The sequence below is a fragment of the Mustela lutreola genome, chromosome 11 (assembly GCF_030435805.1).
Source record: "Mustela lutreola isolate mMusLut2 chromosome 11, mMusLut2.pri, whole genome shotgun sequence".
Taxonomy (NCBI): domain Eukaryota; kingdom Metazoa; phylum Chordata; class Mammalia; order Carnivora; family Mustelidae; genus Mustela; species Mustela lutreola.
Window position 1 is genome coordinate 100,257,192 of NC_081300.1, and position 27,964 is coordinate 100,285,155.

At 48.7% G+C, this 27,964-nt stretch overlaps 1 protein-coding gene across 1 annotated transcript in view; it reads right to left on the reverse strand.

The window, feature by feature from the left end:
* TMEM132D (transmembrane protein 132D) overlaps positions 1–27,964 on the reverse strand; it is a 568,943-nt gene that overhangs the window by 276,902 nt on the left and 264,077 nt on the right. Inside the window, exon 3 of the mRNA XM_059140271.1 lies at positions 20,180–20,326. Coding sequence (XP_058996254.1) covers positions 20,180–20,326 — 147 coding nt within the window. The remainder of the gene's footprint in view (positions 1–20,179; positions 20,327–27,964) is intronic.

Genomic DNA, 27,964 nt, shown 5'->3' on the forward strand with positions numbered 1-27,964 from the left:
TTTTTTTTTTAACTATCTTGAGAATTTGTTCAATTTTCACTTACATTCCAGTAGAGTTAATGTACAGGGTAATATTCGTGTCAGGTGCACAATACAGTGACTCTACACTCCCACACATCACGTGCTCGTCCCGGCAGGCGCCCCCCTTCATCCCCATCACCTGTGCCCCCACCCCTGCCCACCCGGTCCCATCCGCTCTGGGGACCCGCAGGGTGTTCTCCACAGTTCAGTCTGTTCCTTGGTTTGTCTCTCTCCCTCTCTCTCTCTCTCTCTCTCTCTCTCCCACTCTGCTCATTTGTTTTGTCTCTTACATTCCACATGAGTGAAATCACACGCTCTAACGATCTTAAATAGCTTATTCACATATTTTAAACCCAGAAACGACCGCTGTTCTATAAATTGCACTGCACAGCCCCATAACGTTGCTCACACAGGCCACCCTCCCTCTGACTGACACGCACAGTCATCTGTAAAGCGAACGCGTTCAGCCTGTTCTATCAACCCTCACAGCGCCGCAGAAGGAGCTGAGGGGCAGGGACAGACGGTGGGAGAGGCAGAAGACAGGCTCAGAATTTCCACAGGTTTCTTCTCTCTGCTTGTACCTGACAGCCCGGTACGTGCTCCCTTTTGTCATCCAGGTTTGTTTGTTTGTTTAAGATTTTATTTATTTTTTATTTATTAGAGAGTAAGAGATAGCAAGCAAGCGCACAAGTGAGAAGATGAGGAAGCAGGCTCCCCACTGATCAGAGAGAGCCAGACGCAGGGCTCGATCCCAGGACCCCGGGATCATGACCTGAGCCGAAGGCAGAGGTTTAACCCACTGAGCCCCCCAGGCGCCCCTGTCTTTCACTTCTGAAACACAGTCATCCGGATAAGTCCTCCTCTCAGGATCCCTCCTCCGTTTCTCCCCCCGTCTCTGGAATTCCAAAGCTCCCTACCTCCTGCAGGTGCACCGGCCGCTCACGGTGACACGGGAGACTCACGGGGCCGGCCGCCCCTCTGTGGCTTTTCCACACGCTCCACGGGGCCTACTTTGCCCCGCCTGCCCTGCGTGTGTGCTACCCGGGACACAGTTCTACCCATCGGGCTCGTCATCTGAGGGGGCGGGAGCAGTGCGGGAACCTCTGGCTGGACGTGGGAATGGCAAGAGGTTTCAGCAGAAGCAGCAGGCAGAAGATGCCAGACACACAGTGCGGAGGGCGTGCAGGGTGATCAGCGTGCTGAAGAGGTCCACTGACATCCCACGGCGCTCTTCCCAGTTTGGGCAGTGCTGGCCGGTACGGGAAAGGGGATGCTCTGGGAAACGTTCTCGAGGGTAGTTATGGAAGGAATATTTGACTTTTTTTAAAAAGTGGGGATATCAGAAGACAGGTCAATTGGGTTCGAGGGCAGTCACGACGGAGCACTCACCACGTGCTGGCTGACCCCCTGATGACCCAGACGAGGAAGCAGAGGGGACACGGACACTGAAGTGGCCTCGTCTTAAAGCTAACGGCTCTTCTCCTCCTTCCCCACCCATTACAGGGACCCCGGCACGAGAGGAAGGGGCCCCTTCAACGCCAGCTCTGGAAATCCCCACCTACGAGACCTTGGGCAGGTCGTTCCATTGTTTCGACCCCATATTTCTTCCTCTGAAAGAGAAGGAAATGAGATCTATCCCGCAGGAGTCACTATTGCACTGAACGGAAGAGGTGGGCGTACCCCGCGCCTGTGAATGTGCACGCAAAGTACGTACATCAAGTAAACTGCAGTCGTGGGACAAAACATCTAAGAAGAAGTAATCAGGCATTAGAAACTAGTGGAGGGCTGGGGCTCGGGAGAGGTCCCGAGGCCGAGGGGAGCGCGATGGCGCCCTCGGAGGGCCCAGCCCCCCTCCCGCTGAGCACTGCTCCGGCCACGGCCAAGCCATAGAGGCAGAGACACCATGTTTCCGGAGACGCCAGGAGTCTACATTTCTATGTGAGATCTCCCAATTCTAAAACAGTGAAATAAAACATGCACGGGGCCGGACCTGCGCATATTTCAGCAGCAATCGGGCCCTGATCACACGTTATTTACAGAACCTGCTCCTCGGGGCAGTCAAGACAGGCGAATGACTTGGGATGTCCTGGCCTGCTGCACCCATATGCACGGAGCTGTGAGAGCTCCTGGCCCTGAGGCCTGATGAGAAGGACCTGGCTTCGTCTACTCCTCTCCCGCATAACCCCAGATCCCGGCAGGTCTGCAAGGCCTCCCATGAGTGCGAAATTCTTATTAAATGACTTTTATTTATTGACATACGATCTGTCATCAAACACTCCCATTGTGAGCACAGAGTTGGACGAATTCTGAGACACGTCCAGCCGTGTGACCACAATCCCTGTCAAGACAACACATCCGTCAGCCCGGTGAGTCCCCGTGACCCTGGGCAGTATGTCCCAGCCCCTCCGCCACCCCAGGCAACCTGAACTTGCATTCGGTCATGACTGTTAGATTGGACATCTACAGAATTCAGTGTCCAGGACGGTCCAAGATACACACTCATTTGTGTCTGGCTTCTTTCACTTGTCAAAAGTATTTCTTTTGAGTTTCACCCATGTTGTAGGTACCAAAACCTCACTGCTTTTTGCTTCTGAGTCTTACTCTGTCTACGGATGTTAGGACCTGTGCCCATCAGCTCACCTGCGGGGGACAAGAAGTCCATCTGTCTTGAAATGTGGCTGTTCTGGTGTGTTTCGGTGTCATCTGGTCGTGTGTCTTTCATAACAGAGAGTGTTGAGTATATCTTCACATGCTTCTTGTGGGTGCCATCTGCGTATTTTCTTTGGTGAAATCTCTGTTCAAATATTTTGTCCATTTTTTAAACTGGGCCACTTGTCTTCTATTCTGGATTTCAGCCCTCTGTCGGCCATATGATTTGCAAGTACGTTCTCCCAGCTGTGAACCTGCTTTCAATATTGAAAACAATACTATTCTGTATTTTATATACTGTTTCCACAACCCATCACGTCATTTTATCCATAGAGAAGACGTGGCATGGAAGAGAAGACGTGGCGTATCTTGATGGTGCAGGCGAGGAACAGAAGCCAGAAGAAAGCGATGTACCATGTTGCAGAGCTGTTAACGGACACCTATGGGCCCATCAGCGAATCTGCCGTGTTTTTAACCACTCGGAACTCAATCACCAGAATGAAGCCCCGGGAGGAAGAAAATTTTATTCTCTTGTTCCCTGGACTAACTCCAGAGCTGTATCCAGCACATGCCAGCCGCTCCCAATGATTGTTGGCTCACTCTCTTGCTCTTCTCAGAATAAGACTCATCATAACGTCTGATGGAACGAAAATGGTGCCCACCCAACCTCAGTGTTTGCTGACTGACAATTCCCATCCCTCCAGCATGAGGCCTAAGGCCCAGCCTCAGCAACTGGTCCAGAGGGAGACACATGACCAAGGCCGGTCGCATCTCAGTGATTGCTGGAGAGATACTCACTGCATCTCCCCTCCTGGACTGGGAAGTGGGGAGCTCTAAAGCTAGAAGGTAAACACCGACTCCCGGAGCCCTTCTGAGATCGCAGCTGGCACAGAGAAGAGCCAAGCGACAGAGAGAAGCTGGGTGGTAATGCCCTCTCCTCGGCTCGAGCCCCGCTGGACCAGGTCACAGAACAGCAGTAGGGCTATACAGTCCCCGTGTTCTCTGAGGGTCAGGAGCTCTACAGCGGATTCACAGGGCTGAGATCCCAGGCAGGAGGAAGCCAGGGCTGCAGCCATCTGAGGGTCGTGCTTCTAGGGAACATCTCAAGAAAGAGCAGGGCGGGAGGGCTGTGATGAGCGAGGCCTCCCAAGCCACACGCCATCGCTGTGGTCTGCTCTGTCCGTCGGGGACAAGTCACTAAGTCTGACCTACATGTCAGGGAGGGTTGCTAGACTCCACCTTTGTAAGTGACGGCTGTCAAAGAACTTCGAGAGCTCTGTGGAAGCCACCACAGCAGCCACACTCGAAGATCCCCGTCAGACTCTGCTGTTCCAGGAGGCGATCGTCTACACCACCACCGCCTTGTTCATCCCTCATGCCCGTGTCAGGAGACCAGCTGGACCTGGGGTTTTTGTCACGTTCAACACACAGGGAGAACCCGAACCGCTACAGAGATCAAAAACACGTCTCGTGACGCTAAGTGTGCTGTTCCTTCCGAAACACCACAGCTGTTAAGGTACAGTCTGGTTTTTGCCACTTAAGACTTTTTTTGCTGTGTGCTGAACATGCCCAGTGGTGAGTTAGGTGGCCCCTGGACACCGCTGACCAGAACAGCTCTGACGCACTAATCTGGGCAAAAGGACGGTCAGTGTTTCAGATGGTTAGTTTTGCTTTTATCATACATTCTTTTGTCAGCCGTGACTTGGAAGCTGCAGCCCCCTGTCAGGCGTGCAAGTCCCAGTGACAGCACTGAACTTACGGGAAAAGAGGGTCCAGTGTGAGACAATACAGTCTGTGACTAGTGATGCTCCGGGCTGCCCAGTGATGGCAAAACAAGACATCCGCTTTTTATTCATTTGGGGAGACTCATTTCATCGGAGCCTTCTAGCATCAATGGCTGCTTTGTACCTAGAGAGGCTCCTGGAGGAGAACGTTCACTCCTGCATCCTCGAGCACCCCAATGCAGCACGTTCTAAATCTGTTTCCTCCATGAGCACCATGCATATGGGGCTACCCACTCCGTCTCTTAATCAGGATGCCTTCGTCAAGATCTCCAGGCAGCTTCCTGAGGAGGACACCATGCGGCCACATACGTCCCTGTGCCCAGGGTCAGAAGCCTGTGCCCTTGACTACATAAGCTGGCTACCAGCTCTCCACCATCGTTGGAACTCATTTCAGGAAAGACACGATGAACGCAGACCTCCCCACTGTGCGCGGGAATCACTGACTGATTGGATGGACGTAGAATGCCAACAGCATGATTCAAATCTGGCATCTAAAGCCTCGTGGCATCAGAGAGCCTTGCGGCATCTTCTGCTAATGACCAAGTGTGACCCGGATGTGGACAGGGAGTCACGAACCAGGCAAAGTGCGTCTGATGTGTTCCGTTCCTCCAACCTCAGGACCCCCATGAGGTAACTGCAGCAATTGTGTTCATTTCGTGTGTGTGGGGAGTGAAGGTTAGGGGACCATGTATCTTGGCCACAGCCACACGGCTGGTGGAGGCAGGACAGGCTGTGGACCTGAACTGTGGGAACCCACATGGCCGTCACTCGCCTGCTATGCTCTCCGAAATCCAGGGCGCATTCCTGAAGCCAGCACCGTGGCCGGTGGCACGAACCCACGACCTGCCTCCCTAGGGCTGAGACCACGTTCAGTGCAGCTATGGGAGTGAACGAGGGAAGGGTGCTCAGTGCCCCTGGCGGCTGCAACACGTTCCCACAAATGCAAGGGCTCAGAATAACACACACCCCCTCTCTTCCAGCCCCAGCAGGCAGGAGTCTGCCGCAAGGCACTAGCACGGCTGGTTACGGCTGGTTTCACAAAGACTCCAGGGAAGAACCCACAGTCCTTCGCCTTCAGCTTGGCTCCTCGTTCCCCTTTGTGATCCCATCAGATCCCTGATCCCAGTGGATTCAAACCCCACAAGGACCATTAGAGTCTCATCATACTGGGTCTACGGGACAATTCAGGACAGTCTGCCCGTTTCAAGACCCAGTCTCATGGCAGGTGCCGGGAGCCGCGACAGAGACCCGTTTTGAGAGGAGGACGGAGGTCGCTCATCCCATGTCAGGGAATGATCTACGTGACCTGCCTCTGGTGGGGTCTCAGTTTCATGGCCCACAAAATGGGAGTGAACGCTCTGCCCTTGGTGTTAGGAGAATGGACGGCGAGGTTTAGAGTGGTTAGGGCACAACGCCTAGGAGAGGTCGGCAAATATTGGTTCCTTAACCAATGCAAGGTGTCTGTGGTCACAGTGTCTGTGTGCAGGTGGCTAGAAGCAGACACTGTACCTCAGTGGAAAGACGTTTCCCTGAGGTTCTAGAACACATTCATACAGCAGAGGCGAGTGTGACAGGTCTAGTCATTAGGTCTGGAGGACTCTGAGCCGGGTGCTGTGTCTGATGTTTCCACCCCCCAGGGCTGGCACAGGGCTCAGGACCGTCCTCAAGGAGGTCAAGCCATCCCCTTGCCCTATGTTCAAATAGCGCTGGACAATAAATACTAAATGAAATTTTCCTTCTCCATGCAAAAGCCAATTCACATTTTCTCATAAATCCTGCCTGAGGCTCCTGCTACAATTTCTTAGGCTCATAACCCCATCACAAGGTCACTCTGAAATTAGTTTGGAGACAGTCTTCTCTGTGGCTGGCTCAGGTGAATAAAGAACAGGGGAAATCATGATTGTTTTTTTTTTTTTATGGTACTTATGCTTTGAAAAGAAAAATCCAACTTCTGATGCTATCAATGGCATTAGAACTAGTTGATTTCTTTTGTTTTTATATGGTTTTAATGTATGTTCTGGGGCTGTTATGTAACAGAACAAATCGATCTTAATTTATCTTGCTAAAAGATAATCAATGCAGGTTATAGCTCATAAGCACTGCAGGTACTTTCATTCTTGCAGTCCAAAGAGAATTTAGCATTATGTCCTTGAATGGGAACACAAAAAAGGAACAATGTATGTAATCGCCAAGATGATCAGAAGACAATTTCCGAAGATAGTTCTTCTTCCAAGAGTCAACAGTTTCACCAACGCCTGGACTGTTTCCCTTCACGTCAATCCTAACGTCACTCTTGAAGGAAATGCGTACATTTCTCTAAGGCACGTCTGTAATAACAAAGAAGTAGATCCCCAGGGTATTTCTGTAATTAATAAAACCAATGCAAGCAAATGTCAACAAAGGTAAGACGGAGGCTGTGAGACCCACAAGAACGGACGTCACGTATGACAGTGACCTACTGTATAATCCAGTAGATTCTGGATTATAGCATAGAGTAGGTTCTCAAAAAAGTCTACAGCTTGGGGGTGCCTGGGTGGCTCAGTGGCTTAAAGCTCTGCCTTTGGCTCAGGTCATGATCCCAGGGTCCCTGGGATCGAGCCCTGCATCGGGCTCTCTCCTCAGCAAGGAGCCTGCTTCCCCCCCTCTCTCTGCCTGCCTCTCCGCCTACTTGTGATCTCTGTCTGTCAAATAAATAAATACAATCTTTAAAAAAAAAAAAAGTCTAAAGCTTGAATTCAGGACAAAATAAATATCACCCATAATCTCATTGTTACTGAATTTTGTCCCGTTTCACCTTTAGCCTTTTGACTATATCGTGAGTGTGTGTGTGTGTGTGTGTGTGTGTGTGTGTGTGCACAGACAATTGAGAGCACTTTTTGTGCCAATAAATGTCTGAAAACACCATTTTATTAGCCTGGTTACATTTTGCTACATGACTACGCTAAAGTCACTCAATTATTCCTCCATCCTTACCTAGTTAGCAGATTCCAAATTTTTATTATTAATAGAAATGTGAAAACCAAGTCTATGCATTGTATTTCTGATGATGAATTCAGGATTAGTTCCTAGAATACAGGACCCAAAGAGGGATGAACATTTTAACAGACTTGGCACACACACAGATCTACTGCTTCTCTAAATGGGAAGTCCCAGGAAGGTTGACTGTTGTTTGCAATTGTAGTTATGAGAAGTTGTAATATAAAATATCTTTCTCAACTGCTGCATAGGGAGGTTGATGTGTTGAAACATATTTTGTTCTTTAATTACGTCTCCTCCCATTTTAAAGAACCTGAACTTGTTTGAAGGACGGGCCATTAATCTGGGGCCCAAGGAGATGGAATTCAGGGGTCTGTAAACGTGGATGGGGAAGTGCATTTATATTAGGATTATAATATATATATATATTTTGTAGCCTTGAACTGAAAACTGAGCACCCCCGTCAATAATGAATGTGGGCGAGAGCCAGAGCCGTGGGGACGGTGACTTCACCAACTGAATTGGCAGTGACCTTCACGTCATCTTGAATTTGGAATACATACTTCAAAACAGATTCTGCCTTTCACATTGTTTAAAGTCACAGTGGTGATGATACGGGCTCCTAGGCTTCCTCTGCAGGGTTTTAGGAAGGAAGCACATTCTATTGCATCACAAAAAAAAATTTTTTAAACTGTGTTTCCCTGTACACACCTGCCTCGGGTCTGCTATGAGTTTGATTCCATGAAATGAAAAACAGTATTTGGAGAAAAGATTCCTAGGCCTGAGGGAGCTGCCAACGCAGAGCACGGCCCAAAAAAGGATGGGGACCCATGTTTAGTGGTCACTGTGGGGCAGTCAGGATAAGCACAAGAGACAACAGTTAAGACACGCCACGTGCCGTGAGGGGCTCCAGGAATATGGGCTAGGTGGTGCCAAAACCGGACAGGAGGACAGCGCCAGGCCGTACCCAAAATGACGTAGTGGACATTGAATAACACACGGTGGACCCTTTCTACCCTGGGGCACAACAGCCTGATGCTTCTGTAATACCCATGACCCGTCCACAGCGACACAGATGACACAGCATTCAGTGCCCGGCACAGGCGGAGAACGCATCCTAGATCTCACTCGTGCTGACGTCTTGCGTAGCTTGGATGTTACTGCTAACTTTGGTACCCAAGTGATCCTTGTTTCCGCTTCGGGAAGACCAGCTCCCTTCTGAGTAACTTTACTCCCGCTGGAGAGCGTGGAATTCAAGGAGCCCACGGGCCATCCTGCAGGTGGGGGCAGCGAAGGCAAGTGCTCTGCGCAACGTGGACCACCTCCAGTGATTTCCACCCGCCACCCCTCCCTTTGAATGATTTCGTGGGAAAGCAACCGTCTAAGCCCACAACTACCCAGTGGCACATGCTGAAGACATCCCACATCTCCGTATCAAAGCCAACAGCCATTAGCTTTTAACACCGACACCACATGGCCCCTGGACACCCCATCACCTCCTTCTCAGGGGTCCATGCTGGTTTTCTCCGAGAGGCTCTGTTGCAAGAAGCACTGACGCACCAAGTAAAATGCCGTTCTCATCCAGGTTCCAACTGCCCCCAGGAGTGGGTCATCACAATCACCTCCTGTGAGCAACTCGGGGTCCGAAAGGTACACGGGGACCATGCTCTGTGGTGACAGAGACGATCCCAGGGACTCACTCTGACGTCAACAGAATGGAAAGACACTTGCTTATGCTTACAGAGTTCCAAAAGATTGCTGCACATTTTGAAACCGACCCTGACCTGATGGTATCCTAAGCTGCCATCTGTCCACACCTGAAACACCTACTCCTTGTTTCTCCCTGGACTATTTTAGAATTCAGATTGTAGTCAGGAGGCCATGACCTGATAATGGGGCTGAGGTCATCATCTTATTTCTGGTAGAAAAACTAGGTCTACTTTAGGACAAAGAGGAAGGATCGAGAGCCCCCACATTTACTGATCAGCATCTCCGGTCCAATGAGATACCTCTCTTCCAAACAAGGAGATGAAAAAGTCCCAGTGCTGGCTGGTCCCTGATCATTTCCTTGGCCTCTGATCACTGAGCATTCACACTGAGGATAAGGTTCCACTGAGAAAAAGGTTTGAAATCTCCTAAAAGAGCAAATTCATCTATAAAAAAGAGGAAAATAAGAGTAATTCAGGACATAATGAAGTCACCTACTGCCCGCTAACTTGGTGGACCCCAGTGAGAAGTTGACTATGAACTGCCGCGACATGAGCTCTAGAAACGGCATGTGAGTGGAGGCTAGAACACACCAGCTCCTGCTGCTGAGCTCTTGCCCCCAGCAGCACGCCGAGGGTCAGCCACGCCCTGCTCACGCACACCGGGCGCTCTTCTCCATCGCTGGGTCCTGTTCCATGGCGAAGGTGTTGCTCAGTGTTTTAGCCACTCACCAGCTGGGAGACACGGGAGTTGTTTCCACTTTGGGCTATTTTGGGAAATGCACTATTATGGAGACAATCCCCTTGGAATTGGGGAGGTGGGAATTCACAGCAGATGAGTTAAAAAAAAAAAAAAAAAGACTTTCTGGTAATGGAAGTTTGCTCTGATACCAGATTGTGGTGATAGTTGAAGTTTTCTGAAACCCATTTAACTGCATACTTCACATGGGTGAATTTTATGATATATAATTTATAACTCCAAAGCTCCAAAAGAAAAGGAAGGGCACTAAGTAAGAATATATCGTTCCGTGACCTTCTTGCTTCCTTCTCCAATGAGGCCTAGAAGGAGAAGATATGCTAGGCTCAGTGATGACAAAATTAACCACAAGAGCTAAAGGCGAACAAGTCATCGGGGAGACTTCTTGAACTAATTGGCACACAGCACGGAAGCAGAGAGCTGTCAGAAGAAAGGCGCTTTTAGACATGATAGAAAATCCAAAACTTGTACATTTAAAAATAAAAGAAGCCATCCTGTCCAACAGAACAATAATCAGAATGAAATTTTTAGAACCTGAGAAACAAGATGATATTTTTCACAGTGGGACTATAAATTAAGCTACTTTGGATGGATCCTATAATTCTCGTTTTGTTTCTTTTTTTAACGTTCCATGAAACACTATTATCTTTCTAAACTGCTCCCCAGGCCTTCAAGAAACAGATAATCCAAACACGGTGTTTGCTTCGTGAAGCTGAGCACACCAGGGAAACATGGAGATGCGGGACATCTGCAGGTGCTCCCAGGAGCAAGAAGGCAGAGACCAGAGCAGGCCAGACAGCTAAAGGATTGGAAGGCTGGCTGTGCCCCGGAACATTCCCTCACCTTCATCTACGGTATGCAGGGATCCATGCACCTGTTGTGCAATGAACACCTATGAAAACAATTATGACCACAGAGACGCCTGACTCTTAGCAAAGGCAAAAAAAAATTGCATTTTGCACTATGCATATATCCCTATTATGCATATGTGCAAGTATAAATAGAGACAGGACGGAGCAAGATACAGAAAAAGATACAGATATAGAAGAGACAGAGATAATGATACATGTGCACAGAGACAGACACAGACATATTTTTCCCCATTGGACTTTCGCTGATAATGTTTCCCACCTTCGGAGACCAGGACTCTAAGGGCTGTGCTCATATGGCGTGCACACACACACACCCACGCGGACACATGCACACGCATTCCCTCCCCATGCATCTCCAGCTCAGAAACGTATATGAAGGCGAAGAGCTCTCCGCAGGTTTCTAGATGGGCTGCTCGGTGTCCCGTGAGACATGCCTGCTACAAGACGCTTCTGGTGATTCCAGTGAAGGAATGCAGAGCTGGGCTGGCGTTGTGAAATCACACCCAGCCAGCAGCCCAGCCTCGGCCACGATGCCCGGCAGCAGAGCATGAGGCTGAATCACTTGGAAGCAAACCCAGAGAATGGCGGGACCTGATTGTCGCTGCCGGTCGGTCGTTACTCCCGCCGCGGCCGCTCGTTTTGTGGCAGGGGGCGGCAAGGGCCGCGAGCACCTGAGCCGGACGCACTCTGGAGGTCCGACAGACAGCAAAGACAGCTTCTGCAAGTAAGGACAAGTGGTGCCAACTCATGGCTGTCGTCCGCTGAGAGCGGGTGCTAAAAATTTAATTCTAAATCCGGCACTCTCCTTGCAAAGGGGAGATAGTAACTATCAAACATATGGACGCAATAAAAGTAAAGCAACACAAGGGTAAATTAAGGCAAAGCTCACCCTTCCCCTTGCTTCTGCATAATGGGATTGGGGGAGGGGCAGTCGGGAAGTGGTGAGTGAGTCCACGGCGGCAGGTATAATCTCAGAGAGAACTGGGCTCCTGATTTCCCCTTCACTGTAATGTCAAGTGCCGGGATTATGCCACCATCCTCAGTCTGTATGTTTCTCATGGAAGCAGCACAAGGAAAATGCCATTTCCCGGTACAGAAAGTGCAGTGCGGTCTTGGGAAGATCCCCGAGCCTCCACGCTCCCCACACACCTCCCTCCGAGCCGTGCACCGAGGCCGGACTTCCACAGAGTGGCTATGTCTCACCCCGTCTCTGTCTGTAATACCTCAGTGTTTCCCTCAAAATCAGCACAGGTCCGTGTGTCTCTCTTATAAGTACCTGAGAGGTAACATCGGACATGGTACTCAACCTTCCCACTCCCCGCTGCCCCGAATGTTCAGGTCAACCTGAGGCTGCCACACATTAAGAACTAGGTCTAAGGGCTCCTGGTGGCTCAGAAGGTTGAGTGTCCGACTCTTGGTTTTGGCACAGGGAATGGTCTCAGCGTCCAGGGATCAGGCCCCGCCTCGGGCTCTGCGTCAACTCTGCCTCTCCCTTTGCCCCTCATCCTGCGCTCTCTCTCAAATAAATAACTAAACACACAAACAAACAAATAAATAAATAAATAAAATCTGGATGCACATACATAATCAGATCTAAGCTATTCCTCACAATGGCAGAAAAGATTCCCCCATATGAATGTACTGTTTTTTAAAACATCAGTTCACCTCTTGAAGAATATTTAGTTTAGTTCTGGATATCAGTTATTTTTTAAAAACATAGCAACTATGGGGCACCTGGGTGGCTCAGTGGGTTAAGCCTCTGCCTTCGGCTCAGGTCATGATCTTAGGGTCCTGGGATTGAGCCCCGCATCAGGCTCTCTGCTCAGCAGGGAGCCTGCTTCCTCCTCTCTCTCTGCCTGCCTCTCTATCTGCTTGTGATCTCTCTCTGTCAAATAAATAAATAAAATCTTACTTTTTTTTTTAATATAGCAACAAATGTCATTGGACACATCTCTCTGTGTCCGTAATCAAGCTTTAAATGGGCTGGATGTATCTAGAAATGCAATCATAGGGTCCTACGGTCGCACATCTTAAACGTTAGTAGTCAGATATTGACAGATCTCCGAAGTGCAGGAAGCATTTTATAATTCCCCCAACACATTGCTACAAGCGTCCCCTGTTCTTCCTTATTCTCAGAAACGCATTTTATTATGTGCATCTTTTCTTCCTCCCGCAATACGATTAGAAGAAATAATATCCGGCAGTGCTGGAAACAATACCTCGTTCTGTTGTATCCCTAATGCAGAAGTTATTAAAACATACTTGAATGGAAATGCTTCTGACAGGTTCTAAATTCAGACCGAATCCTCGATAAAACCTCCACACGCGACTAACGTAATTCATCTCGCACTCTAGGAATTTTTCATTTAGAGTAGGGCAATAAAATAAAATCCTCCACAATCGGGGAGGACGTGGGGATGCGGGCGCCCTACATTATATGCCATTTTAGCACTCTGAAAACAATTAATAGATGGTTTTCTTAGCAGGGTGCTCTGCATTATTTCACTGTGTTCACACGCGGGATCATGAGATGCTCCCAAGAGTTCAGCAAAGGCTGATCTCACAGTGCTGGTATCAAAGAAGATGATGCTTGACCTCTTAGTACCTCTCTGGTGACGGGAGATGGCTAGCATAAAAATGAGAAATACCGATCACATTTCCCGACTCTCATGCCCTGTGTTTCTTCTACCCTTTGGAAAGGAATCACCATTCAAATAGTAGTATGTATGCATATCGTAATTCCTAAGTCAATGGTAACAATGTTGCAAGCATTTAAGGCATCAAACAAACCAGAATTGCACAGGGAACACATATCATTTTGACAACTTTATACCATCTTCTCGGGATTTGTTGTGGTTAAACTTGGGTTCTAGATGTCAGAAGAGCTGAGGAGTCTAACTGCAGACATACCGCCGGAAAATATAGCTAATCAAATTACATTAATAAAAAAAACCCTCATGATCTTTATTTTCCATTGCTGGGTCTGTCATCTTGCTACAGCCGACAACAGCAAAGTGCAATCATTAACACTTTACTTTCTTTTTTTAAAAAAGATTTTCTTTCTTTATTTGACAGAGAGAGATGGTAAGAGAAAGAACACAAGCAGGAGGAGTGGGAGAAGGAGAAGCAGGTTTCCCACTGAGCAGGGAGCCCAACGCTGAACTCGATCCCAGGACCCTGGGACCATGACCTGAGCTGAAGGCAAAGGCTTAACGACTGAACCACCCAGGTGTCCCAACACTTAGCTTTCTAAAGCAAAATAGAACAGTGTTCAATCTATAGGCTCTCCATTACAAGTGATTACTGCCTGAAACAAAGAGGCCAGCCAGATCTTTCTGGCTTCAAATCTGGGCAACCCAACAGATGGACACAGCATTCCAAAGTATTCCTTATCCCACTGCTCAATGACAAGAACAAACATCCAGGACTCTGTTCAATAACTGTCACAGTGCATGACAGCTGACTTTTTTTCTGTTTTCCTATCTTATCTTTCCCTAATTCAAACCAATCCACGTTCACTAGGGGAATTTTCAGAAACAAACACCGAGCAGACGACGGGGAAACGCATGCGCCACACGTGACGTCACACCTGGGGATGAACGGGGTCTCATTCTGATGGATCTGGTCTCAATTTTTCCCGCCCCCTATGGATTTAAAAATCAAAATTGGCACTCTCTTGTAAGCTTGTTTGTACTATTATTAAGATAGAATTCCTATGTTTTCAAAATCACTATTTTAAAGTATACAAGTGAGTGGCTTTCAGCATATTCACAGCGCGGTCCAAGCAGCCCTACTACAAACCGGCACCATACGTTTCTTACTTCCGAAAAAAAACCCCACGCACCAGCAGTTGGGCCAGTCCCCACTCCCCAGCAAGCATGAACTGCTGAGTCGCAGGTCTGAGGACTAGGCGGCTCGGGACACATCATCTGAATGTGGTGGGAACATGCTCAGAGCTGGTCCATGTTGTGGATGGGTCAACACCTCTTTCTGTGTTATGGCAAGCAATGTCCCCTTGGGGTGGGGCAAGTCACACCATCTAATCTGCTCGCCTTTCGACTACAGTGGGTGCTGCTGGTGTGAAGGTTTGTGCAACAGTTTTTGCGCAAAACTTTAGCTTTCAGTTGCCCTGGGTGCAGAACTTGGAGTGCTGGACTTTTTGGTGAGTAGGTTAGCTCTGCCTGAGTGTACAGTGAGTGCAGTGCCGGACCTTATAACCAGGTTGGCTCCGCCGGGGTGTATAACTAGTACTGCTGGAGCCTGTGGTAATTAGGTTAGTTCTACCTGAGTAACTAGTACTGTTGGACCCTATGGTAACTAGGTTAGTTCTACCTGGACATATAACTAGTACTGCTGGACCCAGTGGTAATTAGGTTAGCTCCCATGTTCCTGTGATCATTCTGAATTTATACTCTTGTTTGGCTGTTTTTTGGGGGGAGGGGGTCTCTCCTCCTTCCCACTTCTCACGCTCTCTTCTGGAGTTTCTTTCTCCTGAGGGTTTTGCCCAGCTACGCAGATTCGAGTTTCCACAGCCCAGAACCTGATGATCACGGCATTCCAGCTTCTCTCCATCCTCTGACCTTGTGGCTTGTCCTGCTCGCACCTGGATCCATCTTTCCTGACCTGAGTCTGAGAAGACTCATCAGTGTTTAAAACCATCTCTGTTTCATGCAGGCAGCTCTGCCCTGTCTCTGAATTCATTCTCATGTGGCATTCTCAGACATCTGTGTGTTGGGGCGGGGGGGCTCAAGCAGGGACCCTGCTGCTCCCGGAGAGGAAGCCTTGTCGGCTCTGCGTGTTCACGCGCACCTGTGCACAGCCTGCCGTCTGCATCAGGACCTGGTCCTGGCTTTCCATGCCTGGGCCTCCACTCAGCCTGGCTCTCCCTCTCTCTCTCTGTCTCTCTTTTTTCCTGTCTCTCTCTTGTGCACTTGGCACTGACCCCTTGACACCCTCCTTCAGCTCAGTCCCATCTACACCTGAACAAACTCTGTCCTAACTTTCTCGCAGGTGCACAACATTTCTGTTGCATTGCTAAGGTGAGTCGACCTACCCCATATTCCCTCTATAGCTCTGGAAACCTCCCCGGGAGCTGGCCGAGTGAAGGAGATCGCCAGGTACCATGTGCTTTTTATCATCCTACTGGAAATCCCACAGCATCTGCCCTTTAAAAACTGCTGAGAAAGGGGATTTGGGATGCCAGATCCACTTGGTCTGTTCTTCTGTCTTCGGAGCAGAAAAAGGACGTGAGCTGGACACACCAGTGTTTGTCATCAATGATGTTTCCCACTTGCCTTTGACGTCTGGTGCAGCCACTGAGCTGAGTCCTGGCCGATGAGACGCAAGAGGAAATTGGGGGTTGCTGGCATGGTTTCCAGGAAAGTTGCTGGAAGGGAGTTGACCCAACTGAGAAGAGCTTTTTCTATAGGGCAGATGTGATGTCCGGTACCCCAGCAATCATCTTAGTCTGTGTGGACACAAGCCCTGCACCAGTGTGCCAGGCAAGAAAGATAGATGCCTGGGACCCCGAAGGGCTGGGGAGGTAACATACCAGCTCTGGCCTATATCAGGCTGCTTCTGGGGGAGAGAGAAATAAACTTCTATTTCAGTCACTCCTATTTGCATTAAAAATTAAATAATCCAATAATCCTAACAGAGTTACAGATACACTTATTGATGCCAGAATATTTTCACTTTGAATATACAGTCATGACTTGAGTCATGTCTGTCTCTATTTGAAATATCCATTATTTTTATGGCAGTTCATGTTCTTGAAATATATACATTTTAAAGCGAGACTTATTACCTATGATAAACTTAACGTCAGTGTCCTATACAACAAGTAAATGATAATTATGAAAAAAAAAATAAATTCTAGCTGTGTACCCTTGCCTGTCTACGATCTGCTGGCAAAGGAGAGGCGTTGTACAGACAAGGTTGAGCACTCCCACCAGAAGTCTTCCTGGAGAACCGACATCCATGGGAAAAAATGTCATTCAAATTTATTCAAACCCGTGTCTGTGTCACCATCTAAAATCATTTATGCGGCAACACTGGCAAACTTGGGAAAACACTTCTCAATGTAGAGAACAGCAAGTACATAAAAAATAAATGGCTTCCGTCACACACTGGTCTCAGTTTACCTTGTGCTGTGCGAGTGAGGTTCTAAAAATGCAAGATGCATTCTGATGGGCAAAGCATTTATTATTCTGGTCTGTTCCATACTACTTCCTGGCAACACTCAGTCAAGAGCCCCCAGAGCTGTGATAACATTCATATGTTAATACTATGATGATAAGGTTTTCGGCAACCAAACTTCTCCAGAAAGGGAAGGATGTATTTCAACTCAGATGAGAGTGTCTCTCCTTCCTGTTGAATCCATCACTACCACAAGTGTCTCCTTAATCCATAAAATTACACCTGTCACCGTGACTTAACTGCATTAACACGGCTTCGTGATCCATGGTGAATTATTAGCAATATGAAATCCTTGACTCTCGGGCTAATTAAGATTGCTCTTTGCATTCTGATCTGATTCTCACTTACGAATAACTAAAAAAACATTCAAGGAGGGCGGGGAGAATTTATAAAGCAAGACAACTTCGGAAGCAAAGCCTTCTAATGTTAAACTATCCACTCTGTAATACATTTCTGATGATTCTTTGGATAAATAGAAATGGTTCTCCTCCCAGGCCGCTCACGACTGGAGCTTGGTGTGTCTTCACTGAATACCGTGCTGACAGAAGTAAACTGAAAAATGCTGAAGTGAGGAGAAAATTGGATATACTAATGAATATATCATATTCAAAAATGTCGATTCGGCTATATACATTTTATTAAATGGTAATACATGCACAGAGGGAAAAATGCACGGTCCAAACGGTTCACAGGATTATGTGACTTACATTCCGCCTTCTCCCCCAACGTCTTGGCACCTCACCCAGAAGAAAGCACAGTGGCCAGATCCTCTGCTCCAAAAGTACTTCTCTCTGGGGTTTCCCCCCAAACAGGCCTTCAATATACACCCTGTTCTACGCCTTACTTTTTTAAACAGGTGTACTGGAGAGGAGGCAGCCCCCAGCACAGGTAGGGACAGTGATGAAGTGTAATTCTAGAACCGCGGCCGACGAACATTCAGGGAGAGCCTCACATGCAGCCCCCTCGTTCGGCAGAGCCTTCCCAGCTATAGGGGAAGAACTGAATTCCACAAACGTAACCTGCTCCATCCACACGTCAGCACGATGAATCCCACGACAATGTGTGCGTACATGCGTGCCCGTGCTTAAACACCTGCACCATACATGCATCGTATGAGGAGTTCTGTGGAGTCGGGCTGCGTGGATACAGTATCTCGTCACGGACACAAACACATGGTGAACAGATACCCATGTAATACACGGTATATCAGGATCCCATTTTACCTACACAGACGCACAGAAGTGTGCATGTCTATGGGTGCACGTGTGCTGACCCTGACCATCGGGACCCACGGCACGAACCAGAGAACGGACATCAGAATCTATGAAGGGACAAGGCATGTTCTCCACAGGGAATGGCGTCATGACATCAGGATTTGGAAGGAATGACGCGCTATTCCACTGGGGGCGCTTGCTTCTGAAAGAAGACACGGGTAGAAATAAAAGAAGAGAAATGGCAAGCCTCACACACTGGTGTGTTTCCACGTGTTCTGCTGACGCTGAGTGTCCCACTTAAAGAAGTGGTCAAGCCCGTTGCTTGACCAAGGAAAAGCAGCTTACACCCTCACGAGGGTGAGGCACCTCGGGAACGTCTCCTTACTTCTCCTCCAGGCCCTAAGACAAACTGAATTAGTTCTTGGCCAGAAATTCAAAAGCAAAAAAGCAAAATAAACAAACAAACAAAAATTCACAAAAGTTTAAAATGGTTCAAACCTGTTCGCATTTCAGAGAAAACACCACAACGCCTACTATTAACAATAACCCACAGAGGAAATGCAAGAAAGAGAGCAGAAAACAAAACAGACTGGGTGAGATCCTTCCCCCAAATCCTTCTCCTCTTTTGGTAAAAAATACCTGCTTTCCTACTACCTACTACCTACCTGCCCGTCTACCTATCATGTATCTGTCCACGCATCCATCCATCCTTCCTACCTCATTTTTGCTAACTTTACAACACAAGAAAAACTTTACTGAGATTTTAAACTTCACTTCCCAAATCACACGACTGGCACAGACATATCTGGGTGTGCGGACAAGGTTAAGTTCATCACGTCAACTCGTGTGCCATTCTGTGACTCCACAGTGAGCGCAGAACTCAGATCCACATTTCTTCCCGTTCCGCTCATTTCCTCTACAAGCAAATCTTCAGGAAAAACTCACAGAACACCGAGCACGAAAGGAAGGACGCAAGTGAGAGCCCGAGGGTTGACAACCCGGAGCTCGGTGCTCCGGGAACACAGAAGGTGCGAAGGAAGGCGGAAGGGGTCCTGAATCAAACTGTCCCCCAAGTGGCGTCAAATGCTCCCTGATAACAAACCAAAAAACTGTATCATCGCCATCAGCAGAGATCCACTTTCTCGATTCCAGAATAAGTAAATGGAAAATAAACGTGTTTTTCCAAACCCTGAGCTATGAAGTTTAATAACCTAACCTGACACCAGGAATACCGTGTTACGTACCTCGGATTCATCTGCTTGTTATTTTTCCAATTTTCGGTAATATACAGAGCAAAAAAAAAAAAAAAAAAAAAAAAAAAAAAAAAAAAAAACAACCAGCCTGAAAGTGGCAAAAATACGCGACCAGACTAGGAATTCTCTGGAGCCACAAAAGAGGTTTCAGGAAAACAGGAATAAACCAGGAACCACTGAGCATCCGAGTCTCTCTGCCCAGCCGTGAGCTGACAGGTTCTAACTGGGTGGGTCTCAGACACAGATTCAGGTTTTAATTTGTCTCTAGAGCGATGCTCAAAGCCTTGTCGTCGCACAGCAGACAGCTCGCGGTCATCAGCCAACACGTGTGCACAAACACAGTCGCATACGTCTACGTGGCCAACGGGGATCCCACCCCATGTGTGCTCAGAGACACACAGGGCCGATGTCATAATGCTCTCGAGACAGGCCATAGTATCAGAGATGCCCAGACCAATGGGGGTGGGGTGCGGGGCAGTGCAGGACCATCTGTAGATAAACCCCCCCTGCACCGAACCGCCCTCACAGGTGCCCCGCGGCGATGCTGAACCCGGGAGGAGGCCCGCCGTGAGTACAGCTCACCCTTCCCGAGGGACGGAATCCATCCATCCGCCCGCCCGAGAAGCGCGAGTTACAAGCACGAGAGGCATCACATGCAAACCACGGTGAGAAGGGCTTTTAACGCACGAGGGGAGACGGAGCTCTCCGTCCCAGCGAATCTGGAGGCGCCGGATGCTGTGGGGACTCACCTGTTTCCCGAGCCAGCGGATTTCTTCCGGCAAACGATGACGGCAGGCGCGTACTTGCCGCTGTGGTCCGTGCCCCGCGTGACCTCCCACACGGAAGGGCTGCTGGCTCTCACCCCCACGACGCTCACGCCCTTCTTCACCTTGGCCCTGTAGGAGACAGCGAGGGCACAGCTCAGACGGCGCTGGGGAACCCCGGGGATCCCGCTGGTTCTGGGAGCGTGGGGAACGCATCTGCACACGGCCACCTGGCAGGTGTCAGCTCGCCTTAAACGGGATTCAATCACGTGTCTGCCACCACCTTGCAATCGCTCTGTCCTAACTGTCCCCCGGTCACTCCCACCTCTAGCAGGGGGGCGACGGATGGTGCGCGGGCGATCTGCGGCCGGAAGAAGTCCAGCTGCATTCATGTGTGGTGTGGCCTCATTGTTTGTTTATCTTTTTTTTAAACAATGACTTTCTTGGAAACGCCCAGACTGTGAAAACTAAACAGGAGAAGGAAATGAATTAAAACCACGTGAATGAAGTTAGCACCGACACTGTGTTCCCGGACCATCCCCTCTGCGCTGGGCACAGACAAATGTCTCACCTGGACTGCCTGTGTGCAAAGCGCAGAACGAGGTGTGTGCACAGCGCAGAACGAGGGGCCCCAGGGACACAGGAGCTGAGGTTTGAACAGACCCAGCCGACTCACACCTGCGCCCCTCATGCCACACAGCCTGACTGCTCCCCCCTGAGCATCACAGTCACCCACACACCAGGCGCACTTCCCCGGTGTTACAGTGTCAATGCTTTGAAGTATCACACACCCCCATGGGGTCAGCTTCCACTGAGACGGGGAGGGCCTGGGTGTCACGCAGCAGAGGACCCTGGTGTCCCCTGGCCCCAAACTGCAGCTCAAACTGTGCCCGGTGCTCCCCTTGGCCTCACACACACCCCATCTGGTGCAGAAGCCGCTGACCCAGGTCCTACCTACATTCCCTGCTGGCCCACACTGGTCAGCCTGGGTCTGGAGATCGAACACCCACTCGGACTTTACACAAAGACAGATCTGCCAAGGCCAGTGTGCTTGTGGGCCACACACCCATTCATGCCCTCCTTCCTCATCGTCCTCGGCAGGGGGAGAGGACACGCCCAGAGGCTCCTCACCAAGAGAAAGGGGTGTCACCCCCCCAACGAGCTGAGGAAGAGGGAATGTCACAGCAGAGCCCTGATTTGTTCTCAGAAGTTTCAAGTGAAAAACAATGGCAAATGTATAATACAAAATGCAAGGCATCGCACACTGTCTGATGTGCAAACTGGCCTCATGTTTGAGAGTCATCTTCGTGACAGGTTGTTTCCTCCTCGTCCCTTGGGTGGCACATGAGGAACTGCAGCAGGAGCGACAGGGGCGAGCAGATGACTGAGGAGAAGACGGTTGGAGGGTTTGGGGAGACAAACCTCAGAGGTCAAACTGCTGTGTCCACATGGACACAGAGTCCCGGACACAGACCCCGACCCTCCCCCTGTGGACCCTCATGCATGCGCAGAGACAAGTAGGGTGGGAAGGGGAGAGAGAGGGACACGCCTGGCCCTAACCCCAGGAACACGATTTCCCACACAAACAACTTCAAGTACATCGTGTAGAAGACCCAGCAGCAGGCCCGAGGCTGCTGGTCCAGAAAGCCTCATGGGCAAGGAGGCCCCTGGCTGGCATCCAGGCTCTGGGCTTACGGGGAGGGGGTGCCCAAACCTCCAGGGAAACCCTGGGCTTCGAGGCTCAGCTGAGCTTCTTCAGTGGATGACACACGGGAGGCCAGGAGTCACTGCGGAAGAACTCGGGGCATCCCCCGTGACTCCCGGAGAGAGGACTCTGGAAGCCTGTGCCTGACTCCCCCAGACATCGCCCCACGCGTCTTTTCCCTTTGCTGAATTTGCTTTATGTCCCTTGCTGTAACAAACCAGCGCCATGATTAGGACCGTGTGCTGTGTCCGGAGTCGTCCTAGCAGGTCACCAAACCTGAGGGCGTCCGGGGAACCCACCATGCAACCTGATTCGACTGTTCTACGAAGAGAAGAGGAACCATCACGTGTGGCCCTTGGTGCGAAAGCTGGAAGTTTTGGGAAGTGAGCTTCAGTGGAAAACAGTATTTCTGCAGGAGGGAAAAATATTGCATGTTTTGGGTTTTAAATAATCATCGTACAGGCCTACACCTTGAATGTAGCCATTTATAAATTAGGAATTGAATGCACAGGCCAGAAAGCCATCTCATTTTCCGGAAAATACTCCAGTGCAACACACAGGTGAATAAGCTATGATTTCTGCCTTGCGGGAAATCAATTAAAGAGCAGGCAACCAGGATGTGGTGGCTGAAAAAAAGTTCAATTCACTGAGGACAGCTGCTATTATATCGAGATGAATTCTAAGGGCTGGCCCATTTACAGTGCTCTGGAATTTTATTGAATGAAATTTGCTTTAAATAAATAGGTCATCATTCTGGATTTGGTGATCTTTTCATTCTACAAGAGACGCTGGTGCCTAAGACTTCCCCGGTAGAAAATGGGCTCATATCTTTCTTAAACGGTACTCACAAGTAGGGCATGCGGAGCTCAGAGAATGCCTCCTCCATGAATCATTCTCAGGTTCTCAGGAAAGAGCGTGGTTGCTTATGTAACCTATGATGTACCCAGTATTTCTTCCTAATGAGCCGGCGGTGGTAAGGTGAAGCTGAAATGACTAGCCTTGCTTCGAAGGGGACGTTCTTTCTGAAATGTAGTGAGGGATACTAGGAAGTTGCTTTTCATGAACACAGTATGTTTTCCTAAGAGAAGACACATTCCTAGCACACGTTCCAGACGTCCTGATCAGAAGGACGGATCCTTGTTTGAGAGAGATCCCCGAATGGCTTGTACCAAGTGTGAACACTCACAGGAAACTGCGTGGTTTTCCCTCGAAGACATCATCGATGGTATACACTGAATGAGGCTTCTCATCGGGTTAGTCATTTTTACACACTAACCTCAGAGATGTAAGTGGCGGAGTTTAGGAACTATTAAGATAATTCATAGGACATGCGCCGCTTGGCATCCCTGGGTTTGGACCAAGTGCTAATCCCTCCTTTGCTCCTGACAACTGAGTCTCGTGCATTCATTAATGGAAGTTTTATAACCTACTTCTGGTTCCATCCATACAGGAAACCCTGACAGCTTCACACCCCAGAGATAAACACGGGGCTTGATCTCCAAAGACACTCTGCTGCATAGTCATACTTGAAAATGTCTCTGCTAGTGACAGGGAAAAGAGTCATCATTTCCCCCATGGTGGGCACATTGCACTGGGGATGGACACAAGTAAAACCTGCCTGGGGTACGGGCACCCTGTGTTTCTCCCATCCAAGTACTAACCAGGCCTGAGCCTGCTTAGCTTCCGAGATCAGACGAGATCGGGCGCGTCCAGGGTGGTATGGCCGTAGACACAAACTGTGTTTCTAAGACTTAGCAGAGTTATGGTATACAGACACAAACACACAACCACACACACACACACACACACACACGTGCATGCACACACACTCACACACACACATATATGTATATATGCGCACACACACACACAGTTGACCGTCCAGTAACACGGGTTTGAACTACATACATCCACTGATGCATGAGGTTTTTCCAATAAATACAGCAAGGGCCATAAAAGCATCTCCTATTCCTTACGGGTTTCTGAGTAACATTTTATTTCTCTAGCTTCCCTTTTGCAATGATACAGTATACAATACGTAAGACATACGAAACACATGCTGATCAACGGCATGTGTTATCGGTGAGGCTCCTAGTCAACAGCAGGCTGCCTGCAGTTACGTTCTGAGGACTCAGAGCTCGACTCCGATTTCCAACTGCATGGCCAGTTGATAACTCTTCACTCCTGTGTTGTGCGAGAGTCAACTGTATACCATACACACATATATGCACACATACACATGCATGCACACGCACATGCAAACGTGTATGCCTGTGTGTCCCAAGCACAGCATCGGGTAGCAGAATCGAAACAGTTAGGAGCCCAGGTGCTAACCACCGTGCACATGTCATTCTGCTCCCCCCGCACTGAGTGTCCCCTGTTCGGGGAGGACAGAAGATGAGGCATGCTTACAAGTGTTGTCAGTCTGGTGACCAGCATCCTTCCCTGTTAACGGATGGAAACTGGATTTCCCCATTGGTTCAAAGTCCAGCAAAAACCCCTCTTGGTCCATGGAAAGATTTTTATCAAAAATGTTCCTCATGCATTTACTCCTTTGCTCTCATTGGTCGTGGGAAAGACGAATGCATGATGTGTACCCTCATGCACAACAGGCTCCCTGCCACCGCTCGCAGTCACATGCTGCGTGTAACTGCTGCTTGACCGGGAACAGTTTACAGCCGCACCCCTGCCCCACCAAGTCCGCACACCCCATGACCCAGAACATTCCATTTACTCTCAGAGCCACTTGGCCTCTCTCCCCACGCTCAGGCCCTGCCTCGCCCAACAACATCCATGTAATTCTTCACAATGCAGTCAGGAGTTCTTCCCGGCTCCTGTGATGCCGGGCCCCTCCTCCTACCACTGGAAGGTACGGGGCTAAGTCTCTGTGCTGTGGCACGGGGACGATCCTAGTAACCGCAGCAGCACTACGGAAAAGCTGATCCTACATAAAATCCACATCCAGAACAAGGGGGAGGAACAGGACGGCAGAGAAGTAGGAGACTTAAATCTCTTCTGGGTCTAGGAATTCAGCTCGATAGTTATCCAGCCATCCCGAGCACCTCCGAATGCAGCAGGAGATCGAAGTGAAGAAGAGCAGCAGCTCGAGGCACGGAAAAGCGACCACTTTCTGGAGGCGGGACGGCGGAGCCGGAGTCCGAAGCGACGGGAAGACCGTGCGGGAGGCCCGGCTCCGGCCAGCGGCGGAGCCCAGAATCCGACGGCAGAAGTCGGCTCCCCCGACGGACGCGCTCCAGGGGCTGAGCGGGGCGGGCGGGCCTCACGGGGACAGCGCGGTCTCGGGTCCCGCGGGGCCACAGACACACCGGGGGTCTGAGTGGCGGAGCTGCCAGGTCCGGAGCGGGGAAGCCGACTGCGGACACGGAGCTCCCCGCTCGGTCACCTTCACCCGCGGCCCACGGCAGCGGCGGGCGCCGCTCTCCCAGCAGGGACCCCGCAAGCGCGCCGGGACGCGCACCGTCCTTCGCGGCAGGATCCGCTGGCTGTGGAGACTCCACAGGCCGCGGCGGAGACAGAGACGCGGGCACAGGCCGGGGGAGCTCCAGCAGCCGCAGACCAGGGAGCCGGGAGCGACCGCCGGCTCTTCTCCGAGGGCGCATGAGGAGCGGGACCCCGAGCTCTCCGCTCCTCCGGGCCGGAGACTGGGCGCCGCCATCTTCCTTCCCGACCTCCCCTGCGCTACGGAGAGCGCTCGGGGCACAAAAGCTCCAGCGCGAAGGCGAGCGGATGACTTAGCCCCGCCCCTGGCAAGGCCGGCCCAGTTCCAACGCGGGCAGAGACACTGGCGATCGCGGCCACAGGCCCCTCCCCCAGAAGATCAGCAGGAACATCCGGCCGAGACCAAGCTCGCCGATCAAGGAGAACAGCCGAGCTCCAAAGATCGGGGAAACCAATGCATGGAATTCATGGCTTTTCCCCCATGATCCTTTAGTCTTGCAAAGTTAAATTTCTTTAATATTACTTTTTTCTTATTCTATTTTTTAAATTTTCCTTCTTTCCTATTTTAACCTTTTTAAACTATTTTATCTTATCAATACTTTTTAAAAATATATTTTTAAATTTGCCTTGTTATACTCACCTTCTATCCTGTCATTGTATTTAACCTTGTTTTTTGTATACATATAAGGTTTTCTTTCTTTAAAATTTTGGGATACAGTTTCTTCTAATGGATCAAAATATACCCTAAAGCTAGCATATGGCTTTGTTCTAGTCTCCAGCCTGATCACATTCTTTCATCTTTTTTTTTCTTTTTTCAACCGAACTCTCATCTTATCAATTCCTTTTTTAGAATCTTTTAAAATTTTCATTGTTATATTCATATTCTATTCCTTCATCATGTTTACTCTTATTTGTCTCTGTGTGTGTGTGTATTTTTTTTTTCTCTCTTTAAAATTCTGGGAGGTAGTTTCTTCTAACACACCAAAATACACCCAAAATAAAGTGTGTGGCTCTGTACTATTCACCAGTGTGTGTGTGTACATTTATATATGCATAATATGAATATATATATATATATATTTTTTTCTCCTCCATTTCTTCTCCCCCCAGTTTTGGGTCTCTTCAATTTGGTTACTGTACATTTTTCTGGGGTTGTTGCCGTCCTTTTAGTATTTTGTTCCCACATTCATCTATTTTTCTGGATAAAATAACAAGATTGAAAAACTCACCTGTAAAAAAAGAACAAGAGGCAGTACCAACGTCTTGGGACCTAATCAATATGGACATTAGTAAGATGTCAGAACTCGAGTTCAGAATGATGATTATCAAGGTGCTAGCTGGGCTCAAAAAAATCATGGAAGATACTAGAGAATCCCTGTTTGGAGAATAAAAATCTAACCAATTTGAAATGAAAAACCGGTATTAATGAGATGCAATTAAAAAATGGAGGCTCTTACTGCTAGGATAAATGAGGCAGAAGAGAAAATTAGTGACACAGAAGAGCAAATGGTGGAAAGTAAGTAAGCTTAGAAAAATAAAGTTAAACAACTACTACAACCACAAGGGGAGAATTCTAGAAATAAGTGATATAAAAAGATGAAACAATATTAGAATAATTGGGATCCCAGAAGAAGAAGAAAGAGAGAGGAGAAGAGAAAGTATACTGGAGTAACTCATAACAGAGAATTTCCCTAATTTGGTGAAGGGAACAAGCATCAAAATCCAGGAGGTACAGAGAACCCGCTCAAAATCAATAAAAATTGGTCAACATTCCATCATCTAATAGTAAAACATACAAGTCTCAGTGATAAAGAGAAAATCCCAAAGCAGCTTGGGACAAGAAGTCTGTAACATACAACGGTTGGCAGCAGACCTAACCAGAGATCTGGCAGACCAGATAGGTCTGGAGTGATATATTCAGACCACTAAAAGAGAAAAATATGCAGCCAAGAATACTATATCCAGCTAGGCTGTCATTGAAAATAGAAGGAGAGATAAAAAGCTTCTAGGACAAACAAAAACTAAAAGCATTTCCAAACACCAAACCAAACCCTATAGGAAATATTGAAAGAGGTCCTCCAAGCAAAGCGAGAGCTTGAAAGTAACAGACCAGAAAGGAATAGAGACAATATGCAGTAACAGTCACCTTACAGGCAATATAATGGTACTAAATTCATATCTTTCAATAGTGACCCTGAATGTAAATGGGCTAAATGCCCCCAATCAAAGTATCAGAATGGATTAAAAAAAACAAGATCCATCAATAAGCTGTCTGCAAGAGACTCACTTTAGACCCAAAGACACCTCAAGATTTAAAGTGAGGAGGTGGAAAACAATTTACCATGCTAATGGACATCAAAAGAAAGCTGGGGTGCAATCCTTATATCAGATCAATTAGATTTTAAGCCAAAGACTATATCATAAGAGATGAGGAAGGACACTATATCATACTTAAAGGGTCTGTCCAACAAGATAAATAACAATTTTAAATACCTATGTCCCTAACATAGGAGCATACTTTGTATTAATTGTACAAACTAATTAATAACAAATTCAGAGAAACACATCAACAATAATGCAATAATAGTAGGGGACTTTAACACCCC